The sequence below is a fragment of the Mastigoproctus giganteus genome, chromosome 13, assembly GCF_048544385.1.
Source record: "Mastigoproctus giganteus isolate SK-2022 chromosome 13, ASM4854438v1, whole genome shotgun sequence".
NCBI lineage: Eukaryota > Metazoa > Arthropoda > Arachnida > Uropygi > Thelyphonidae > Mastigoproctus > Mastigoproctus giganteus.
In genome coordinates this window covers 161,985,024-162,010,045 of record NC_143587.1, presented here as the reverse complement: position 1 = coordinate 162,010,045, position 25,022 = coordinate 161,985,024, and the positions used below count along the sequence as shown (strand labels likewise).

At 38.0% G+C, this 25,022-nt stretch overlaps 1 protein-coding gene across 2 annotated transcripts; it reads left to right on the top strand.

Annotated features, from left to right (window-relative positions):
• Window positions 1-1,632: 1,632 nt before the first annotated feature.
• On the top strand, window positions 1,633-23,657 carry LOC150076560 (WSCD family member GA21586-like). Of its 2 annotated transcripts, none has more exons than XM_090387521.1 (3): window positions 1,633-2,343; window positions 7,201-7,446; window positions 22,590-23,657. In XM_090387521.1, the coding sequence occupies exons 1-3, from the start codon at window positions 1,863-1,865 to the stop codon at window positions 23,006-23,008; spliced, it is 1,146 nt and encodes a 381-aa protein (XP_090243647.1). In that variant the 5' UTR covers window positions 1,633-1,862; the 3' UTR covers window positions 23,009-23,657. The 2 variants fall into 2 exon arrangements, with proteins under 2 accessions (XP_090243647.1, XP_090243648.1); XM_090387522.1 differs by having other exon boundaries at window positions 7,201-7,459; window positions 22,590-22,930.
• The last annotated feature ends 1,365 nt before the right edge of the window (window positions 23,658-25,022 follow it).

Genomic DNA, 25,022 nt, shown 5'->3' with positions numbered 1-25,022 from the left:
ACTGTCCAACTTCAAACTCACAGAACCAACTTTTCATCTTCCTCGTTTATTCATTCAACTGCTGTTTTCTGGAACAACCTTCCTTCATACGTATTTCCTGAAAATTACAGTCTACAGAAGTCCAATGTCAACAAATATCTTCTTTCGTCTTCTCAACCTCCAACCCAAGCACGGTACTAAGTACTATAGGTTCTAATACCTCTCGTGTTTGGGGTTCACATAAAAAAAAAAAAAAATTGCTGGGACCACTGTAAGTGGAGAAACCCGTGGAAGTCTCGGATCCAGTCCAGTATTGTTATCCACCACTCCTGACTTGCTGAAATTGTTGAATTGGTTTTGGCCCGTGGAAATGCTGAAGCACTCTTAGATAAAACTGCTAGATGGACACTTCCATAAGTTTTCTGTGGACAAAAAAAAAAAAAAAAAAAAAACAGGAAAAGATTTCTCCTGATAAGTCCCACCACCTGCCCATATGTGAACACACGTTGGTGTTCCAACGTGTGTAGACTTGCAGAGGTAGTGTGTTCCTTGGTTTAGGGGCGATTCACCTGTAATGAAATCCTTAATTCCTCTTAACGAGGCTCTCTGATTTCATAATAGCACTAAATATGGACATAAAGCCAAAAGTAGTTCTTAGTGCATGCAGAGTCGTTTCGTCCAGACCTGTGATTTTTTGACTTTTTCTAGCACGTTATGATTCTCAGTTGATTGGTCAATTTATTTCTAATAAATCTTTATTATTCTAACGTTCGTTTACTCTAAGCGTAATAATCACGTTAATCTTGTAAACCCCATGGCTTCCAGCCGTGAGGAGATTTTATGTGCTGAAATTCCAATAGGACAGAAAAATAGGGTTCTTGTTTCCATTCTGTGAAAATAACGGGTTCTCAGCTATTCATTTTTAGCGTTGGTTGTTGCGGTAGAATTATACTTTGTGCAATGCGTGTAGTCGTCCTTCCGACTATTTCGGCAGACCCTATCCGGCTCTGTAAATTAACGAATAGTCTAGTTGTTTCCTGGACAGTCCATAACAACGACAATCGTTTTTTTTTTTATTATTGAACGCATATTTTATGGTAAAGTTTGGACCGTGGTGTTGATCTTTTTTCTCTCCCGAATAAATCATTGGCATTAAAGCAAATCACGCACTGCCGAACGCACATGTTTGTTTCTGCTTAATGATTCTGCACGCGTTAGACATGGAAAACTCCAAAGGAAGCGACAAACCACACTTTCCCTGGTAGAGTAAACAGATAAAAACCCACCCAGTGGTTTACCATTCAAAATGCAGTCGTCCTGGTTTGGACCTGTCCTCTGCTTTTGTTGTGTGCGTCGTTTCAAGGTCCGCTTATTTCAAAATCTGCGGCCTGAATATAAATGCGCGGAACTCTCTCTCTCTCTCTCTCTGTCTCCTGTATATGCCGCTTGCTCTCACGAGTCCGAAGCTAGGCGGTGAATTCTCGAGCATCGCTCACGCCAGGGAAGCTGCGCTTGCGTGAACGATGCTTTGCCACATGACGTCAGCGTCGAATGCTGCTATCATTGCCGATCCTCCCTCCCGACTCACAGAAGACAAAATGGACGTGGGATTTTTCTCAACAACGTGTGCTTCTCTCAATGAAATACAAATGTCACTCGCTTTATAATACTAGCCCAGAGCGTGCGCGCGTGTCTGTGTGTGTGTACGCGATCTTTTACCATGGATAACGCACAACAGTGGCGTAAACCGGGGATGATCCGTTATCCAACTCGAAATCAATGTCGAAGAACAGCGGCGAAGTGCGTTCAATGGGATTAGGATGCGACCATGCTAGAAGAGTGAGGAGGCGACCGGGAGGCTGTCCGTTGTCGGAACAAGAGGAATGGGAATCCAGCGACGGAGTGCTGAGAGACGCGTCACTTCGACCACCGCTCGCAATTTCCGTAGACTCCTGTACGGGGCTATCGGCATTGTTCTCTCTTCTTACGTGATCCTTTTCATCTTGGTTGTGTCCCGGCATCTCGATCACAGCGCCGAAATCGAACTCCGACATTCCGCAGCCGAGGCCATAGCTTCACACAGGAATGGCGGGAGGGGTGGCTTAGGCGTGAAGCAGTCGAGAACATCGCACTTTGTCGGAGGACTGGGCCCGAGTTTCATGGGAACCGAAAGACTGCAGGAGAGGTGGGCGGCTGTTGCTCGGATCTTAGCTGCTAGCGGAATGGTCCCGACGGCACCTCGACGTAAGGTTCATATATGCATTCATCCGCATTTCAGAGATCCACCGGGGCCTGTGGTGGCATTGGCTTCCTTTCCAGGATCTGGAAATACGTGGATCAGGTTTCTGGTACAACAAGCCACAGGTAAGCGGTTCTTAATTTCCAAAAAGTTCGTTATTACCATTAAAATCTGATAGTCTCGTCATTGGGCAACTGTTCACAGATGTCTCCTTTCTCCCGTATGACAATGAATACCTAAAGGATAATTTCGAATAGAAGTTTATTTAAACAATAATTATAACATTTTATTTCTGTTTTAAAGTTAAATCTGAGCCTCGTATTTATTAATGCGATTTCTAATGAAATTTTATTTTTAATGAATATTATGAATATTAAAATCAATAAATGAATATTAAAATCAGTACAATCTATATCTGTTAAGATACATTTCGAGCCAAACCAGTATTGACTATCGAAAAGAATGTGAATTTTGGTTTAATATATCGATCTATGTAAATCGATAAATCAACCACCTTGAACGTACAAACTATTTATGCCATCATTTATCTGTTTATTTATTTAAGGTTTCTTATAATTTTAATAAATAAGATGACAACATATCTAGAAGCTGAGAGCTATTTGTTGCATTCAGATATACAAATAAAAATATACAAAATACACAAAATGTACATAAATCAAATAAGTTTGATTTAAAAGATTTTTCTTGGCTGAATGCCCAACAGTATGGAGTTTGCATATGTGGGTAATGAACACACATCATTTCTACTACCAAGGTAGTTTTAATGCATCGTTTTAATTATATCTCATATTGTGAATACCTTCACAACGAGGTACCATAGTATTGCACTACCTTTAATAAGTAAAGCTTCGCCTATGGAGGAGACTAATGTTACTTCTTCTCTGCGGATACCACCACCCAGACGGCACCGTTCGAAGCTTATTGGCTTCTCATCGGTGGGTGGGTGGGCAGGTATCCTGTTGTTGCAATAGTGACAACCCAGTTATGAAGTATAACGCCATAACATGAGAGATGACTGGTGGTGTGCATGGTTTAATCTAAAATGATGAATGAATTGAATGAAAAAATAAATGAATTTAATTTAGAATGAGCGAAATGATGTCTGTGCATTACCCACGAGTTCGAGTTTGATTTATATACATATAACATACATAGATTTTTCACATCTGATATACAAATCACCCAACACCCAATCAGGAAGCGCATAGATACTAAAAAGGTATTCGAAAACACGGATACGTGAGAACAACTGGGTGTTGGCCAATAGGACAGAAAGTACTTTTTCATTGAAAGATAAATGAACTCAGTGATTAATGGATTACAAATTTGGCGCAGGAGAACCAACGACAGCAGTCTGAGTTATGTTTGCATCGTGATAACGGAGTAAGAAGAGGTTATTAATACAAAATGCTACTATTTGTGGGGAGAATACAGAAACAAAATAACTGATTGAAGACCAGTGGACTTACAGATATTCAAGAAGTTGCATATTTCGTTCAGTCTCTCTATAAATAAACTATACACATATTTCGCTTTTCGCAAACCTCCATCAGTTGGCTGCTCTTGAACGCGTACGATGGTCATCGAAATAGAACTATTGAACGAAAATGGAATTCTCGGATGAAAAATTCCAGCAAAGCAGCTTTGCAACTAAAGTAGCAGCCTTATCGACGCATGTACCGAAGGATGAGTCATAGAGGCGATAAATGTGCATCCTTAGAAGACCTTGTAAACGATGTACCTTATTGATTACGTACATCGCTTTAACAAAACCGACATCCCGAATACAAGATTCCGAGATTGCTGCTGGCGAAGTGGAAGAATAAGCGGTTGTAATATGCACGAAGAGTGATCGATCGAGACTATTTGAATTCGGGTATAAAGAGGGCACTGACTCGGCGACCTTGCACATTTGCATGTGAACCGAGCAGAGAGGAGTTCTTGGCGTTGTTCCTAATGAGGTGGTTTCTTCTTGATATAGAATCAATACTGGCAACTCCGTTTCATTATTAGATTGCAGTGAGTTATTACTTTGCTGTGCAGCACGTGAGGCAGAAATACTAATATTTTGTTTACGATTTACCTAAATCTCCTTTCGTTGTTTTGGCTGAGCGCCAAGGCAAATAAGGCTACAAGTAATCAGGAACTTTTTTTAAGCGGTTAGCCACGAGTAATTTGTAGATGAAAAAAAGTTTCAACAGGGGCTGGATGAACTTTATACGCCTCTTTCCTCGATACAGATTAACTCGGCCACTGTTGGAAACGTACTTTGAAAATTCTTGCCTTCATAGACGGGAATAAATCATTACCATCTGACGAGGGGAACTGAAATTGGATCTCTAAATTGAAGGAAAGACAGGGGATAGCTGCTACTTCGACCTGTGGGCTCTGCTTAACTAAACACTGCACATAGCGTTTACAAAGTGAAACCTTTTTTGTGGATGTCTCTTAAATTTAGTTTTTAATCTCGTTTAACTTGGATCGGAAAGAGAGGATAAGTGGACAAACATTCGAAAACTAACTAGTAGATCACGAAAGGTAACAATCACCAAGGACGAAGACTTTCAAAATGTCATAATTCATGGTAAAAAATAGGCGTTGGCATTTGTAGTTTATTATTCTTGAAGAAGAGTGGGGAAAAAGGAATATTATTCCAGAAACGTCTTCATATAAAGACATTTAATTGTTCATATCTTTTTTGGGATAACGTCTTTTTTTGTAGATATTGATATTTTCAGATACGAACCTACTGTATGTTGAAAGTATCTGAAGCTATTTCTACTACAGTAGTTTTGCAAGCAGCCATTTAACCAAGATTTTTTTACTTACATATAATCAACTTTTATCAAAGAAGGGATCAATTATTACTTTACACTTTACTTGCACCATGCTTAACAAGTTTGTTCTCAGATCTGACATCCTTACGCACACCCTGCTGCACGTACCAGAGAGAGAAACGCTCAAGTTTCTCCCAGTATACTTTAATTTTATTGACGATTTTAAGGATTCAAGTGATCTTTTGGAAGATTTTAAAAGACTATGAATAAATTTATTTTAATTTATGAACTTTCATTCATAAAAAAGGTCGGCCTCCTTTGCCGAGTGGTCAGGAGAAGGAGTGCAGTAGCACACGTTCTTAGCCTAAACCCAAGGTTGAAGCCCCTGATTGCTAAATACTGTCGATCTGCCAACCCGCACTGGACCAGTGTGGCAGATTATGGTCCATTACCCTCAACATGAATCGTTGAGGAGGCTTCCACCCTGCAGTGAATTGGTAATGGCTGCCGCTTAACTTTTTTTTTTATTCATAAAAATATATTCTTTTATGAGAAATTCATAACTTTTCTTTGAAAATATTTAATGCATTATTTTAATCTCTTTTGTTTTCTTCTTGGTGAAGTATATATCATATTGTTTTTACATATATTGTAATTGGAGTTAAAACTATTGAATAATTTCTATGTGCCTTTTCCACAATGTGACTGATTTAATCAGTCTCAGGAGAGGCATGGTTTTTTTCTCCCAGAAACTCGGGTTTTTCGTCAGCAACACTGAACCAGCAAATCGACCACAGAATACACGCAATTTGCAGAAATATTATTTACAGCCAATATGGCTCAAGTTTCTGATGCGCCTAAACTTCTACAACCAACCTTTTCACCATCTATTCAGATGGTGAATAGATGCGTCGACTGCCATAGCCTATAAGAGGCTATGGCAGTCGACCCTTACACCTGGCCCATTCACCATATATGAATTGGTCTGGCTATTACTACTGGAAATACCAAGACCTATTTATACTGGATGGATACAGGAGGGATAGCCATGTGTTGCTGTTATCGAGATACCGAAACCTGCATGTCTTTCCCTCCCCAATCCTACCACTTTCGAAGTCGGAAAAATCTTGATACCGACCCATTCTTCCTCTCAGACACTCAAAAACTGATTGCCAAGTGTTTTATTTGATATATCGATTAAAATATAATTATTAAAGCAAGTATTTATTTCTTGTCCAGCTGTAATCCAAATGAAATCATTAGCTTTATTAACAATAGTTGCACAGATTCTGTTATCAATTTAAGAGTTTAAATGAGTTTTTCATGCTGTATTTTATACGCTGATTATTATTTTTTTGTCATAAACTCAATAAAAAGATAGTTATTGAATGTATATTGGGCTTTAATAGCAAGCCTCTGTACTTTTAACAATTGGATACTCCCCTATTGTGTACATTGTGAAAACAAATTTATTCTTCGCATAGCTGATTTTATGTCCTTCAGCAACACCCTGGCGAAGCAACGTAAACAACTAATATTTTAACAAAATACCATAGCTAACACGCTATCCATAGATTATGCCGTTTAGTCTAAACAGTAATTTAAAAAAAAAAGTGAAACCATGTACTAGAAGTTCCACACACCATTGTGTTGGCAACCAGCAACTTGCCGTTCTCTTGGAAATGTTTGCAGAACAGTTCCGTGTAGATCCCGCCTCTTGTCACGTACATATCTCCTGGGGAATGTGATATTTGCATTATCCTATGCATTTTCTGGCTGCTTTGGAATGAAATGGTAATAAATTCACATTTATAGGGTTGTTAGTGATATTTCATTAGTTTCATTCTCTGTTAATGAGCTGAAATTCATCAAAAATTTGTTGGTTGGTTCCAAATTACGACATGCTCCCATATTAACTGAAAAGAATAGTAACTGTCAATAAAATTAGCATGATGGATGTCTTTGAGTGATAAAATTAAAATCGAAAAGATCCCCTGGGGGAAGTGCTCAATTTTCGCTTTGATTCACCAGAATAGGTGAAGTTAAAATTAAAAACAAAACCAAGTGTCGATGTGAACCAAGTTAAAGATGGCTTTCAGTTATTTAATATTTTACGTAAATCTCAAAATTGAAATGTAGTTTACATTATCGTCATTTCCAATGATGGGATTAAATTCTTTCCAGGGCTTCTCACGGGCAGCGTTTACAGGGATTATTCCTTAATGAAAAATGGGTTTCCAGCCGAAAACGTAGTCAATGGATCGGTTGTGTTAGTCAAGACCCACGAGTGGGGCCCCACTATTAGGAAAAGGTTTGAGAGAGCTGTACTTCTCATTCGCGATCCCTATGGAGCTCTTCTTGCAGAGTTTAATCGCCGGGCTGGAGGACATCTGGGCCATGCTACACCGGAAAAGTTCCACAAGGGCAGAGGTGAGTCGAAAGGGTAGGTGGCTTTGTCTTTTCGTAGAAATAAGAGGAAACAACTTTTTTTTTTTCATTTTTAATTGAGTGATTTTAATTCCAAGGATGAAGAATAAAAATTCTTCATCCTTGGAATTAAAAGAATTTGGTAGTATCACTGGCAACGAAAAAATTTTACGAACTTTTAAGATTCGCACTGTATGATTCAGACGTTGACGTGCAAGGATTTCGCATTTATCAAAAGTAAATTATGTTATTACTTTTGTTTTAAGTTTTTGCACAGAAGACGTTTATTTTCGGAACATAGCGACCCAGGGTGCCAAATGTTACATGATTAAGCTGTCTGACGACGTTTTCAAAAGCATTTTCCTAGAAAGGAATTATCTTCTGTCTTCGTTCATTTAAATTATAAAGTTAAACTAAGTTCAGTACTACAAGTAGTAAACAAAGTCAGAAAAGAAAGCGGCCTTTCCTTTTATTTTTATTTTTTTTCTTTTCAGTTAACGCAACTGATATAACACCGCTTGGCCACTTGTGGCATTACTCCTGCCTCTTCGCAGCGAGGCCAGTAACCTGATTGGAAAAATCAACCCTCAAGGCCAAAACGAGTATAAAATGTACTTCATGAACATTCCACCAATAGAGACCAGCATGCTGTAATCTGAAAATCAACAACAAAGACCATAAGACTTCGCAAGATGTTCCATCCTTGATAATTCATTCAGTGAGAACTCAACCTGTAAGGAAACTTTCACCATTTCTCATACAGAAAAGTATTGAGAGACAGTTGCTGGTTATCCAAAAATGGTTAAGTCTTCAATCTGGTGATCTTCTGATAGAAAATCTAATTCAAGACAATTAGAACAGTTATTAAAATAGACGACGTAGCTGAACATTCCTGTTACTGTCATTCCTCGCACTACCCTAAACATTTCCAAGGGAGTAATAAAGTAGAAGGATATATTAACCGTCTAGGAGGAAAAAATCCTTATTCCTACACAGAGATGCATCATACTTTTAGCACTCTAGTTCTACCACAAAGAGTTAAGCAGTATATTTGTAATGCCGAATCCGCCGTATATAACAAATCCAATCAGGTGTTATAACTGTCAAAATTACGGTCATTAGCAAACAGCATGCCAAAGTTACGAAATTTGCTCTCACTATGAATCCAAAGAATATAGTCAAACAGAGGTCCCTGTCCCTTCACTGTCCATACAAACTGTAAAGAAAATCATCCGGCCTTTTCTAAGACATCTGAAACTTTGTAAAACAAATCAAAAATTAAGAAGTGGAAAACAAAGTATAATCCAGAATGTAGAATTCAAAGTAATCCTGAAGCAAAAACACGATTCCTATCAGGTATGCCTGCAAGCTCGTACAGGATGACACGAGTAATTACAGACCTGTTAGTTTAACTTCTGTTCCGGGGAAAATAATGGCGTCACTGGTTAAAGAAGCATTGCATGATCATCTAGACAAGACTGGAGTTATAGTTCAAACACAGCATGCGTTTGTTAAGGGGTAGTCTTGTCACACCAATTTGATTGGATACTACGATGTGGTCACAAAAGAAATGGATGCAAAACATAATTTTGATATCATATACTTGGATTTCAAGACAAATTGGAGCAATATGGCATTAATAGCAAGCTGCTGCTATAGATAAAGGAATGGTTCGGTGCGAGAAAACAGAGTGGTAATCAATGGACACTGTTCTTCGTGGACTAATGTTATTAGTGGAATCGCACAGAGTTCATTGTTTGGCCCATTGTGGGTTTCTATATTTATCAATGATATTTATGAAGTATATCAGACTTCATGTTCAAGTTTGCAGACGATACGAAGGTTGGCAGGGTTGACAGTACGCTGCTGCAACTGGATCTAGAAAAGTTGGGCAAATGGGCTGAGAGATGGCAGCTGAAGTTTAACATTGACAAATGCAAAGTATATATAGGTAGCAGTAACCCCAGAGTAACGTACTAGCTATGCGGTATTACACTCAGGACAGTGGAAAATTAAAGAGACCCGGGGGTAATTGTGCTGTCAGATATGAAATTTTCAGAGCAGTGCAGACAGGCTGCCAGAGCAGCTCATGGGGTCTTGCCAATGATAATATAGGAATTTTGCTAGCAGGGATAAAGCGTTGATTATACCTTTATTTAAGGCAATGGTCAGGCCACACTTTGATTACTGCATACAAGTTTGGAGGCTTCATTTTATTTAGGATGTAGAGCTGTTGGAACGAGTACAGAGACGGGCAACGAGATTGGTGAGGCGAACAAAGGGTTGCACTTTTCACGAAAGGCTTAAGTTCTGGAGACGAGGCACCTACGAGGTAATCTGATTGAAGTGTATAAAGCCTTGAACGGTTTGAGCAAGCCCAATGCTAATGGGATACGTCATGCTCAGATTAATATCTGAGGGGGTACAAATTCAAATTGAGGAGAGATAGTCGCAGAATAGATGTACAAAAATTTTCCTTTAGCCAGCGAGTGGTTGATTTCTGGAACAAACTTCCATCTGTCATTGTGGAAGTTAATAGCTTAAATAAATTCAAGGAAGAACTGGACAAACGTTTGGAGCGAAAACATGGGTGAAATGAGAAGTTTTTTTTTTTTTTGGCTGATGCTGTATAAACTTGCTTTCTTCATCATATATATGCCTCCACTAATGCTAAGAGATTGAAGCCATGATAGAGACAGAGACATACAAATATCTGGGAATGATGCAGGCACTAGTTAGAATACAAGAAGATCAAGGCCCGTCTGGCCGGGAAAACCGTCTGAGACAGAAGCCTGCTAAAATCAAGACTGAATGGTAGAAACATGGCCATAGCCTTAAACACTTACGCAGGCCCAGTACTAACGTACTCTTTCGAGATCATAGATTGGTCAAACACCGAACTGGGGGAGATTATGAGATCGACCAGAATAATGATGACCAATGGCCGACAACACTACCGAAAGTCGTCTATTGAAGGGCTAACCATAGCCCGTAAAGAAAAAGAGGGGGTGGATTGACTGACCTCATTGAACAAAAGAAGGCAATTATGAACTTGCGGGATTACTTCTAAGAAAGCACCAATCTACCAAGTAATAAGAAAGATAGACAAACGGCACAAAACGCTCAACCTCAACAAGGAAACCACACTGGCACAGACAAAGAAACAAAGACAGAAAGATGGGCGAAGAAGACACCCCATGGCAAACACTACAATGACCTCAATCAAGATTACGTAAATAAGATTACTTCCAACGCTTGTAATAATAACCATAATAATTCGTATTACTAGTATTATTAGTATTACTAGCGGAAAAACTGCAGAAATGGTATGGATCTTATTAGAAACGTCCAAGGGCATCTTCATTTTTTTTTCTTTCAAATTTTACGTAATGTAAATTTTGCATTTATTACGCATCAAATTAACAGTGCCAAGTAACAAGAATAATGAATTACAAGTTAAATTACACGGGACAAACGTCTTCAGACAGCGAATGTCCTACCCAATTCATTATTAATATCAAACTTGGATGAAGTTTGATATTAATAATGAATGATTGGATTTTCTTTATTGGATTCAGTGTTCTGTTATTACCTGAGATTTTATATTTATATCCACTGGTTATTAGTCATCTAAGGAGAGCAACAGGCCTCCCTCATTCACTGTTACTCAACCCCTTCAGCCCCCTTATGCACCTCAGACAGCCCTCCCCTTAGTTGTTGTAAAACTTGCCGTCCACACCTTTTGAGCCGTTCTTCATACGTGCATCGATCTGCACTCATCATTGATCTGTTTGTCCTTCTTTGAACCCTCTCCAGAGGTTCCACCGTTTTAAGGGCAGTCTCTAGATCTAAATCATCCCCATAGCTTATACGTGACTCCACGATTTCTGTTCCCTAAATGCATAACCTTACATTCTGAAACAATAAAATTTAGTTGCCATTTATCGGACCATAAATGCAACCGATCCAGACATTTTTGAAGCACCATAACGTGACTCGAATTGTTAACCCTCCTTTCCTCCTTCAAATCATTAACAAACTTTGGCAGGTTCCCCTAGAGATCCTCGCCAAAATTATTTACGGAAATTAGAAATAGGATGGCAACCAACAGTGGGCCTTGAGGGACCCAACTGGTACACTGGTCCACCCTGAAGACCGACGGTTTATGTCAACCTTTTGTCTCCTATCTTTTAGCCAGCGTACAATCCCGCTTAGGATACCAGAAATCCAAGTTTTTTCTAGTATATTTGGCGGCCTTCCATGAGGGACAGTATGAAAAGCTTCATCGAAGTCTAGATATGTAATATCAAAAATGATACCTGTATCCAACTGTTTAATGACTACGTCATATTACCAGAGTGATGAGGCATGACCTCCTGTTAACGAACTCTTGCTGGGATCTATGCAAGGTATCATACGTCGAAATGACTCTAAATCACATTCTTAACCACAGGCACTTATCTTCCCTTGTCATAAAATCAAATTCACTGGTCTATAATTACCCAGCTCCTTAGCAGCGCTACTTTTTTGGATTTGAGCAGAGGGGGCATTCAATTTTTAAAGTCCAAGGAGATCTCCCTGCAATCTAAAGACGCTGTCATTAATATTCCCAATACTTTGATACACTAAACAGAACTATTTGAATTATAATTGAATAGATTCCATTTTCAGAGGCCTTTCTCACCTTTAACCTCAGCAGCTTTTCTAACAATCGCCGGTAGGAATCGTCACCGTCCTCCCCACACCGTCGTTATATCACTTGTTTTACAGTAATCTGATTCTTCAACATTCCCCACACCATATTAGGCCATCCAAGAACTAACTAATCTGCCCATGCGTGTTTTGTCCATAACTTGCGTGTGTTCTTTGGTCGATTTGCTTGTTTTTCTATACGAAAAACGCGAGTTTCCGGGAAAAAAACCTTGCAATACCCACCTGAGACTGACTAACCTAGCCACGTAGTGAAAAAAAAAAAGGCCAAAAAGCTCCTCACGCCATTCACGGAATTGAAACCTAAGCCTTTTCCACCCTGTGTGGGAATAACGGCGATTATAACCACTGTAACTTAACATTATAACCAAATAATTTGGTTATAATGTTAAGTTACAGAGTTATAACCAAACACGCGCAGATTGAATGTTCCCCAGAGATTCGAGCTTACTTTCGACTGTAAATATTGATAAGAAGCATCTGTTCAAATCATCATTCCCATTGCAACCAATTAAGGGACTTATTGGATTTGCTCTGTTCTTCTTTGTATAATGCTCATTCAAATAAAAATCATGGTATTATTTGTGGCAGCCCTACGCTTGTTTCTTTTGCTCAATTACACTGTTAACCTCACCTGTCCTCCATTTTGGCATCGTACATTTTGACGAGAATGGATCGTTTATAAGAAAGCAGAGGTTTCGATTCAGCACTTAAGAAGGCATTACTGCCAACACACACACGCCCAAATGTTGACCTTAGAAACTGTACTAAATTAACTGAGAATTACTTTGATCGAATAATGATAAGGAAAAAGGGTGTGCAGCTTATGCAACGCTTATCTATAATTCGGGTAAAATGCAGAACACACCTGTACACGATAGTGAATGATACTCTGATTTATAGCGGAAAAACTACAGATTTAACTGACCTTCATGTTTGGAGCAAGATTCTTTGAATCTACAACGAGCCAGAACTGTAATCAGAAAATTACTACTCCAGTAATGGCTAGTTTTAATGGTGTGTGTTTTTTTTCCCTTATTTTTTTTTATCTTAACTTAATTTCTGTATCGGCAAAAACTTGCAGATGAACCCTGAACATGTCTCCTGAACATGAGCGGTGGAAAAAAATGAATTTGAAATCTTCAGTATAGAACTTTAATGGATCTTGTAAAAATGAGTCTCTCTTGTTTTTTTTTTTTTTTTGTTTAGAATGTAAAATAATACATCAGAGGCCGTTCCCAAATTACAGGCAATGTACCACATGGCGTTCATTGCTTAGGAACGACGAGCAGTAGTCCAAACCAAAACTACGAGAAACTACTCACAGACAGCGACAAATCTGCCAAACTTCACAGTTTGTAAGACACACTCTGATAAATGGGTGGACAGTGCAATGTTCAGTCAGTCTGGTGTGAAATAAGCACTGGAGAAGCAAACTTAAGAGAAGAACTGTGTGTGTTATAGGCCTAATGATTCTGATGAGTACTGTGAACAACTATAAAAAGAAATAGGTGGGCCAGTAAATCAGAATGTCTTATAATGGGGGATTTTAACTTCCCAGATATTGACTTTTTGTAGATTTATTGGTTGATTGTTTTCTACAGTAGTAGCATGTTCGAGAGGCAACCAGAGGGCGCAATACTCTTGATCTGATTATCAGCAGAGATTATTCATGCATTAAGAAACTGCAGATGAAGGAATCACTAGGTGGAAGTGATCACAGTGTGCTGATGTAGGATTTACTCAAAGATGTAATTGCCACCATGGGTGAAGGGAAGGAGTTTGGCTTTCGTAAAGGTGACTACGGTGGTTTGAGACAGTTTTTAAATTCTGGGACCAACTGATGATGTTACCAACAGCAAATTCAAAGAATTAATCTTGAAAGCTACTAGGCTTTTCATACCAACTAAGAAATATTGTTCAAGGTTTAGGCCTAAATGGATGTCAGATGAACTAATGAGACACGTGACAGAGAAAAGAAAAATGCATGGGATGCATATAAATTAACAGGTGACACAAAAGTCTATGGTAGATATAAACTGGTCTGTAATCAAGTCACAAAAGAGATTAGGCAGATTGCGAGAAATCTTTGGCAAAGAATGCAAAGAAAACAGCAAAGAGTTCTTTACTTATGTAAACTCTAGAAGACAGGGGATGAATCAGATTGGTCCACTTGATATCGATGGTTCAACTGTTGATGATCCTGCTCAGGTAGCTAACAAACTGAATGAATATTTTGCATCTACATTCACACATGAGGAGTTATTAGGGGAGGGAATGCAGAGGTGTATTAAACTCTGGCAGTGAGCTATATGATTTTGTAATAACTGAGAGCAAAGTGGAACAGAAATTGTTGAAGTAAACATAACAGAGGCGCTTGGGGTATATGGGGTCTATCCAGTTATATTAATGGAGGCAGAAAAGGAAATAAGCAAACCCTTAGCTATAATTATGAGAGCTTCCTTGTACTCAGGGGAGGTCCCCATGGACTGGAAATGTGCAAAGGTGGCCCCAAATTCATAAAGGAGGACAAAGAGTGACACAAGTAATTACAGACAGTTCAACTTCTGTTCCGGGGAAATTAATGGAAGCACTGGGTTAAAGAAGCACTACAGGATCATCTAAACAAGACTGCAGTTATAGTTCGAACACCGCATGGGTCTTGTCTGACCAATTTGATTGGATACTTTGATTTCGTAACAAAGGAACTGGATGCAAAAAATAATTTTGATATCATATATCTGGATCTTAGGAACACTTTTGATACTGTTGCACATTGAAGACTACAGTATTGTACAAATTGGAGCAATATGGCATTAAGGGCAAATGTCTGCTATGAATAAAGGAATGGTTGAGTGGGAGAAGACAGAGTGGTAATCGATTGACACTGCTCTTCGTGGACTAATGTTATTAGTGTAGTCCCCAGGGTTCAGTGTTGGGTACATTATTGTTTTCTGTATTTATTAATGATACTCATGAAAGTATATCAGACTTAATGTTCAAGTTTGCAGACGATATGAAGGTTGGCATGGTTGTTAATGACAGTGTGTTACTGAAACAGAATCTAGAAAATTGGAGCAGATTGGCTGAGCAGTGCCGACTGAAGTTTAACAAAGTACTGCATATAGGCGGAGGTAACCCCAGAGAAACGTACCAACTGTGGTACTACACTCAGGGTGGTAGAGAATGAAAGGATATGGGTGTAATTGTGCAGTCAGATATGAATTTTTGTAAGCAGTGAAGACAGGCTGCAAGAGTAGCTGATGGGGTCTTGTCAATGATATATACGAATTTTTCTAGAAGGGATAAGGAGGTTCCCCTTGTATAAGGCAATTGTCAGGCCACACCTTGAGTGTTGTATACAGGTCTGGAGGCCTCATTTTAGGAAGGATGTAGAGCTGCTGTAACGAGTACAGAGAAGGGCAACAAGATTAGTGAATGGAACAAGGGGTTGCTCTTACGAAGGAAGGCTTAATTTCTGCAAATTACAGTGTCTGGAGATTAGGCACGTGCGAGGTGATCTGATTGGTGAGTATAAGGCCTTGAATGGTTTGAGCTAGTTGAATGCTGATAGGATTCTTCCTCTTGCAGAGGGGATATAAATTTAAATTGAGGAAATACAGTTGTAGAATAGACGTGCAGAAATTTGCCTTTAGCCAGCTGGTGGTTGATTACTGGAATAAATTCCATCTGTCGTTGTGGAAGTTCACAGCTTAAATAAGTTCAAGGCAAAACTAGACAAACATTTGGAGTGAATGGATGGTTTTTTTTTTTTTTTTTTTTTTGGCTGATGAGATTGCTTTCTTGCATTATTATGCTAATGCTAAATGTCTTCGTGAGTAGCGCAGTTGCTATAATCACCATCCTTCTCACAACGGGTGGAAAACACTTGAATTCGAATCCCTTCAAAGAAGTAAAGAATTTTTATGGGTCTTTTACACAACGTCGGCTGAGTTAGCAGCCTCAGGCGAGGATAGCATGATTTTTTCTCTCGTTAACTCGGGTTTTTCGGAAAAGTGAAAAATAATAGAATGGAGCTCTAAAAGGAAGAAATGCATCGGAAAGTTAGTACATTAAGGAGACCTTTAGAATTTAAGCAAATATACAAAATTAGGTGTGCAGCAAATGACTGAAAAATTCAATTCAGGCAAAGAAAAACCATTTCTGTCCGAACTATGGGGCGGGTGTTGAAGAATCTGGGATACCGTAGTTGTGTGTTCCCAGACGAAAGACATTTCTTTTTGTTAAAAAATCGAAAGATTCGACTGGAGTGGTGCAGCGGTAGTATTAATCGCAGTGATCGTGATATTAAGTGATTACATTGTGTAGAGTGTTATTCGTGTTCTATTAATGTCAAGAAAATTTAAGAGTTGCAAGACATTTTCAGAAGTTTCTTATAATCAGTTTTAGGAGTAAAATTCAGGTATTTTTGATTTTTAATTTATTGTCGGTGGACTTTTAGCATTGTATCGTATAATTAATTGAAAGGACAGTAGGTTTATTTTCTAATAGTTAATTTATATTGTAATATAGGGGTATTTTCCTCTAAATATTAAGGAAAATATTGACGATATCATTATTCCCCCCCCCCCCCCCTCCTCTTTGCCTTTGTGTTCAAGCGTGAATATAGATTGTTAGCTTTCGATAGTTTGAAGTTGTGGATTTGATCTTTTTTTTTATCGATTGCATGGAGTTGTATTTAATTTAATTATTTATTATGTTTTACTGACTTGGCCTGTGGGATCACTAAGTCTGGTAAATTACTAACCTGTACTATTGTAAATAGTTGGCTCAGTGAATTATTGATTGATCCTTTTAATTGTAAATAATTATATTTATTTTATTTATACATTATTAATATAAACGTGTATTATGGCTATGGGAATAAGGAGATTCTTTACTGGTTCCCTTTCAGACCTTACTGAGACAGCAAGTATATCAGATGACGATAGTAATGAACAAAGCCTTGCAGAATATGTAAATATGTCTAAAGAGGAGTTAGAACAGGTTAAGTTTAGTAAAGAAGTAAATGTGGTATCCAAAAAGCAGAAACTAAAAGCAAAGAAACCTGGAGCAAATTCTAAGGATAATCTAAACATTAAAGAATGTAGTGTTCAACTGGAAGTAATTTGATTTGGAATTAATAAGTCAGAAACTCTCAGAAAGCCAGGCAGATACAGGAAAATAGACCTACTAAACGTGTAAGAGAATATCCGGAAAGCTCAACTGATATTTCCTTGGATATGGCAGTAGATAGAATATTGGGTTTAGATGGAAAGGTTAAAACTAAGAGAATTACTTCTTAGAAAAGATTATAACATTCCTAGTGTTGTGACTGGAAATACTGGATCTTTGGGCTAGATTAGAATTGACAATAACAGATTTACAAATTGAGAATAAAGTTTTAGAAACTAAATTGGAAAAAAAATAGAAAAAGCATTCTCAGGAGTCATATGCCCAAGTTGTGTCAAAAGAACAGGATACAGTAAGAAAACCAAAGATTGCTGTTCTAACTTCTAATACTGTAATGATAAATTTTTATCTAGCAAAGACATGAAGCAAGAGTTACTGAAAACAGTGAGACCAATGTTGCATGACATTAAGTTAAAAGTGTAAGAGCAGCGAAGGATAGGAAGGTTATTATAGAGACGGATTCAGACAGAGAACTTAAGAAAATTAAAGGATGTCTTCAATTTAAAGATCTTTGTATGACTTTGGAGAAACTTAAGAGAATGAAACCCAAGCTGCTAGTCTTTGACGTTAGTGAAGAGGTTAGTAAAGAACAATTGATTGAACAAATATGGCAAAGGAATTTGAGTGAATATGAAATTACTAAAGATCAAGTGTTCAAAGATGTTTCCGTTTTATCTATTAATAAAGTTAAAGGAAAATTTACAACTAATTTGATTTTACAAAGGACGGACATATCCACAGGCTATTGTTAGATAGTGGTAGGCTGTTTATTAACTGGGATTCCTGTCCAGTGCCGGACATTGTAACAGTAACCCAATGTTATAAGTGTTTGACCTAGGGACATATTGCAAAATATTGTAGGAACGAAACCTTCTGTGGACACTGCAGCGCACAGAGTCACTCATTTAAGGAATGTTCCAAAAAAAAAAAAAAAAAAAATGGAACCTGCTAAGTGGATCAATTGTTGGCGTAAGAAAAGCTCCGCTGAGCATAGTGCTGTAAATAAACAATGCCCTAATATGTTAAAGCGTTGGGACAAAATAAGAAAAGGATTGATTATGAGTAAAGTTATAAATATGTTTGTATTAAAGATTTTACAAATAAACGCTCACCGGGCAAAAAATGTGGCATCTCAGCTACGTAGGATGGTGGAGGGATCCTATGACATTCTTGTGCAGGAACCTTTAAAGGGAAAGTGAGGGGATATCCGGGTACATACAGAATCATGCAAAGTGGAGACATACCCCTTGCTGCTGTAATAGTTATTAATCCCCGGTTAGTGGTTACCATGATTACAACCTTGTGTTTTGATTGCGGGACATGTGAAATAATGACACCTACTGGTTCTGTGTACCTTTACTGTAAGTATAGTGATATTATTGACCCGTATATACAATATTTGGAAAATGTGGAGGGTGTCCTGCGGGGGTAGCTTGTGATTGTTGCGGCAGATGCAAACGCTGGCTCCACACTCTAGGGAGCTGGGAATACTGAGGAAGAGGACAGGAGACTGAGGATTTCCTTTGCTCCGCTGGGTGGGCATCATCAATGATCCGCGGCAGCTTCCTACCTTCTCCTCCTTGCATGGCGAATGTTACATTGATGTTACTGTTTGTTCCAGTGCTATTTTAGGTAATATTCATAATAGGAAGGTTCATGGTGCATTAACTACAAGTGACCACAGGGGCATTTATTTTGATTATTGTGGGGCTGGGTGCCATGTGCCTGGCTGGAGACCAGTAGGTATAATATTAGATCTATGAACTGGGATAGATTTGATAATTATATTCAGGGTCAAATCAGTGACATTGTGGACTGGGCTCTATGTGGTGCTGCCCAAAAGGCAGAAATCTTAACTAACATTTTGAAGTCAGCAAGTCAGAAACTGATGAGTAGAAAAAAGAAGTGTTTTAAATCTGTCCATTGGTGGAATTCATATTTATATGAATTAAAACGTAGGGTAAAATCTTCTAGGCTAATCCTGCTTTAATCATGGAATTAAAGCAAAGCTTTAGAGTTTAAAAGAATGAATAATCAAAGATTAAACAATATAAGCAACTTGCGTGGCAATCATTTGTTGAACAGGTTGGAAATGCAGACCCCTGGGGGTCCGGTCTACAAGGTTATCACTGAGAAGTTAGTATTAGATAATATTGCTTATTCTGTACTGGATGGGAACCAGGAGGATACAGTGACCTGGGCTCATTCGGTCCGGCAGATCTTGTCAGAATTGTTTTTAAAAGATAATAGGGAGATAAACACTGACTTGCAGAGATCCATCGAGGTAGAGAATCAGGAATATATCCCTAATGAGAGATAGTCCCCGTTTACTCGAACTGAATTAGATGCTGCTATTAATAGGGGCGTCTCCGTAGCCAGGTGGGCAGGAGCAGCAGTGCGTAGCACACGCTTCTTGATTAGACCGGGGTTCGAGCCCGTAACCACCAAATACGGAGGGTGCGAAAGGTCAAGAAATCACCATCGCATATCCCCGGAGCAATATGGCCTTAGTTGCTAATGCTCCTAAAAACCAAAATAACAACAACAGCTATTAATAGGGTAAGGGATGGGAAGGCGTCGGGGATCGACTTTACTGAGACATGTTGTAAAACATTTTTATTCTATGTTCCCCGATATTATTCTTTACAATACGATCTTTACAATACAGGTCTACTAGAAGGAGTTTTTCCAAAATTGTCGCAAACCGCGGTCCTAAGAGTGATCATGAAGAACCCGGAGAAGTTCTTGAGTGAGCCAACGTCATATCGTCCAATTGCTTTGCTCCCAATCTTGGGAAAAATTTTCGAGAGGCTGATAATTTCCAGATATCAGTTTAAATATGAAAATGTACATCTTTCTTCAAGTAAACAATATGGTTTTAAGGGCCTCTCGACCAAAGATGCGATTCGTAAACTTATTACGATTGTACAGGGAGAATCAAGACCATATGTTCTAGGCTTGTTTGTGGACTTTAGGGGTGCGTTTGATGCCCTGTGGTGGGGTAGCATCCTCTGCAGGGCGAGAACTGCCCTCAGTCCCGGGGACTTATATAACATCTTGCGGGATTACCTTTCGGACCGTAATTGTTCTGTCCTCTCTTGAGGAGGAGATTTTTCAGGTCGAACGGAGATGCCCACAGGTTGATCCTCGGCTCCTTCATGTGGAACATGGTTTTAGATGAATTTTTAGAGCATGACATGGGGGACTCACAGGCCATCGCCTACGCTGATGATTTAGTTTTGCTAGTTCCCGATAACTCCAGGACAGATATTGAAGACAGGGCCAGTGCCCTGTTACAGGATCTGTTGTATTGGCGTAACTTGCACACGCTTAATATTTCTAAAGACAAAACTGTTACTATGTTGCTGAAGGGAAAGCTAAGCAGGACGAGGCCTCCCGTTGTTCGTAGCGGAGGTATCTCTTTGAGGAATGCGTGTACCGTCAGGTACCCTGGTGTTTGTCTGGAAGAGCGCTTGTTTTTTACGAAACATGTTATATATCTAAAACAAAAAATTAAACTCCTTTATGCCAAGCTTTCCAGAGTAATAAGGGTGAAATGGGGAATCAAAGGACGATCATTAAATAGGCTATATGAGTGTGTACTTGTCCCCATTATCACATATGCTGCTGGAGTTTGGTATCATAAAGTGATTAATGTTGTAATTAGAAAGCATTTAATGTCTGCCAAAGGTTCGCTCTTCTAGGTATCACCAGGGCCTGTCGTACTGACGCTCTGAATGCAATATCTGGGAAGATGCCTGCGGATTTATTGGTAATCCGCGCAGGCTTGAGGTACTGTCTTAGAAGAGGCATCTCCGCCGAGATTTTAGGTATTTGGTCATGCCGGGGGGGGGGGGGGCGCTGCTTGCGGTCGAGAGATGGAGAATACATGATGAGTTAATGAATATTTTGCAAACTAGCTGGAATGACTCTGATAAAGGCAGGGAAACCTACGCTTTTATTTCCTCCGTAACAACCGTGAATTGGAAATTAAGATCGTGGTTACAGTTCAACTTGAGTACTTGTTTCCTGCTGACCGGGCATGGCTTAATGTCTATGCTGAGTCAGTTTGGTTTTGTCCATTCTGCCTTGTGCTTCTGTGAGGCGATGGAGACTGGCCTTCATATCATGCTCTATTGCCCCTATTATGAAGATCTGCGCAGCACACTTAAATGGGAGACCTTTTATTTGGATACCTTGCTGGATTTGTTTGTAAGTCGAGTGTCCTTTATATGTTCCTCAACTTTTGTTAATAATGTGTTTAAAAGGAGGGCCACGTTGTTAAGTGATAGTAGAGGTATAGGAATAGCAGCTGTAGGCATTGGATGACACAATGTGTTATTTTGTGCCGACAGACTAATATACCGTCTTTGTTTTTATAGTGCATTTTATGTGAAATTTTATTGATATTGAACCAAGATTTAATTGGAAATTTTAGAAAGATTTGTTGTTGTTTTTTTTTTATTTATATATTTTTATTTTTTTTATTATTATTATGTTGATTATGAATACTTTTAAATCAAAGGCTGTATACATGGTCTTTGGACCTTGAGAATTAGTGCATATGAGCCTAGGCCCTGGAGGCACGTATGGGATGAAGTTGTTAATGTATATGTATGGTGAGGTACAGCCAGCTCCAAGACTGGACTGTGGAATAGAAGTCGAATTTTAGTGAGCAGAATCATGAAAGTGGGCAGGTCTGAAATATTTTCTGTTGCATCGAATCAACTTCATCCTGCACTGCTTCATTTTTGCCCAGACTGCGATGAACTATCCACTGTTCAAAAATTGCATCTACATGATTTGAGGAACGTTTCCAAAAGTTAAAACTGCCCTTGCTGCCCAATCTTGCAGATAAGGCTCAAGATCATCCGTTAGTTTCCCCCACTCCATGCTACCAAACAGGAGAATCTAGATTTACCTTGTGTTGTTAATTATTTTTTTCGTAACTTAAAACAACTCTTAAAATATATATTGATATTTTTATTATTTATTTGTATTATTTATTTATTTATTGTTTATTAATATTAGATAATAATTTATAATAATAATATTATATTTATAATTATTATATTATATTTATAATTATTATATTATATTTATAATTATTATATTATATTTATAATTATTATATTATATTTATAATATTATTATTATATTATATTTATGTTAAATATATATTATTATATTCATTATATACACTGTATTAAATTAAAATGTGTTTTCTTTGTGTGTTTTCGTAGCGTGGAAGAATTACGTGAGGGTCCAGACCCAAGCGTGGAAGAACATGATTTTAGACTGGCTGAAATTCGAAGGCTCGTTGCTTGTCATACGCTACGAAGACATAATGACCAACTTACCCAAGGAGCTGTCTCGACTTTTGCGTTTCCTGAACATCACAGTCACATGGCCAGCTTACCACTGCGTGCTACGTCACAAAGATGGCATCTTTCAGAGATCGAAGAAACCACTTAACTTTGAACCATTCGACGCTGCTCTGAGAAAAGTCGTTGACAAATACAAAGAAATAGTTGACAAAGCAGTGAGGCTACATGAACAAGGTATGAAAGTAGAAGAAGCCAATTTCACTTTGAACGATTCCACCACTCAAGATGACTCTCTACCACTGACAGTACTCACCACGCACGAAACAAACGTGTAGATAGAAGTCGAATTGTAGTGAGCAGAATCATGAAAGTGGGCAGGTCTGAAATATCAGAGCATTTGTTTACTACATAGAGATGCTGTAAAGCAGTCCCTCCATTGTATTATTTTTAAGGAAATTCCGTCGGATTCCGGATTTTCTGCTATATGTGAATCGTTAGGAGTTGAAGGACGACTTCACTTTATATAACATCAAGTGTAAGCGGGGGAAACTATCGTATACACATATAATTACAGTAAACTGAGTAACATTATCACCCTAATACATTTATAATTAAAGGCAAGAAACGATACATTCCTTATAGTTCTCATCATAAGCATAACGCAATATGGATGCTATTTGTTTTTGGTTCTCAACTGAGCACTTCCACCACAAAAAACTCATTATTTTTCATTCTTTGATTCAAACCGTAGTATGTTGTGTTACGTGAAACGAATGAGCTATTCAAATGCTTCTTTTTTCCAGAACTATAGTAAGGAGGAAAACAATAGGCATCTCAATATTATTTACTAGTTTCTCCTCTGCGCATTCATTCTGGATTGTTTACATGGAGTGAGTAGGCGTAATTAAACCTTGAACCGCCTGTTGATTTTCTCCTTACGCTAATATAGAGTATCTCACAAGCGTCAGTTTTTAAAGCTGCATCTAGGTCATTTTATAAGAATCATTTTCATTGTAAACAAATATTTTGATATATAATTTTGGTTATTTTTTTTGAAGACAACGTTTTCGTATGTTGAAATTATTAGAAAGAAAAATGATTGATATAGATTATGTATTATTTCTTATGGCCTTGAGAAGAACCGTATTTTGTACGTATATCAGATATTCTGTTTAGATGTTTGCTACAAATGGCATAAATTGCATACAATCGAGATAGTTTTCTGTGTTTCTAAGAAAAAAAAATCATAATTCGCTCTAGTACCGTAATTGATTGGAAAATATCTAATTACGTATTAAGAACATATATGAGAAAGGAAATATTGAGCTCTCATAAAAGAGAGCATTTTGTTGTTTAATAAAAATATTAACTGTAACTGTAGAACCTATATCATATTTTCTTAACGTTTTATCATTTCACTGTTGAGATACCACAGAAACTGGAGAGAAATACAGGGGAAAGTAATTAGTATTGATGAATAATGACATCAGAATGGCGGTGGGGGAAAAAGAAGGTCGCTTGTCCTTCTAAATTTTGAAAATATTACTTTTTACATTATTTTATGCTATTTACTAAATAGCCCTGGTAATCGCAATGTAAATTGGAAATAAATTTAAAATCCTTATAATTTTTTCTGGCAATGCTGGTCGGGGCTTCTGCATAACTGTAAATCTTCTTTTCTCACAAGTTTATTTCACTAATCTTTAATCTTAAAATTTGCATAACTACCCAAAAGTCTAATCTTTAAATCTGCATAACCACCCAAATATGAATGGAATATCTACAAAATATGGTTAACAATTGCAATGAAATGAACACTGTTTTGAATTAAAACATTTTCAAGGTCCTCGAATTCCCTGGTGCATTTTATAGCCTATCAAAATGGTCTGAGGCATTTATGCAATGTGAAGAACTCCGGAGTGCAATATCTTAGACACTATTCTGTCATTCGCATGTGATTCAAGTGGGTACCATCCAGGTATCCACTTGAATTCAGTCGTCTGTTGTTACAAACCGGTAAACCATGTAACAACATTCAGATAGATGATTCATCAAGTTAGATTCATCTAACTTGAGCTTTCCGGAAGTTGTAATTTTGGTAATTCTATCACTTCGTCAGCATGACATTATGTACCTACGTCAAGTGTTCCCCATTCAAAACCGTATAGGTATGCAAAACTTTTGCAGTACCTTCCGGTGTATTTAAAATGCACCTTAATAACATTTAAAATTTTTGAGACATCGCAAAAATTTTAATTTAAAGTTTAAAAATTTAATATTTATTTACTTTTTTCATTTAAAATTTTAAATTAAACTAAACTATTTAAAATGTAAATAGTTTAATTAAAT

Excerpts from the sequence above, each read along its gene's own strand:
- LOC150076560 (XM_090387521.1), top strand. The coding sequence starts at position 1,863 with ATGGGAATCCAGCGACGGAGTGCTGAGAGACGCGTCACTTCGACCACC. Across the intron at positions 2,344-7,200 it reads TCTGGTACAACAAGCCACAG|GGCTTCTCACGGGCAGCGTT; the intron begins GTAAGCGGTTCT and ends AATTCTTTCCAG. Across the intron at positions 7,447-22,589 it reads AAAGTTCCACAAGGGCAGAG|CGTGGAAGAATTACGTGAGG; the intron begins GTGAGTCGAAAG and ends GTGTTTTCGTAG.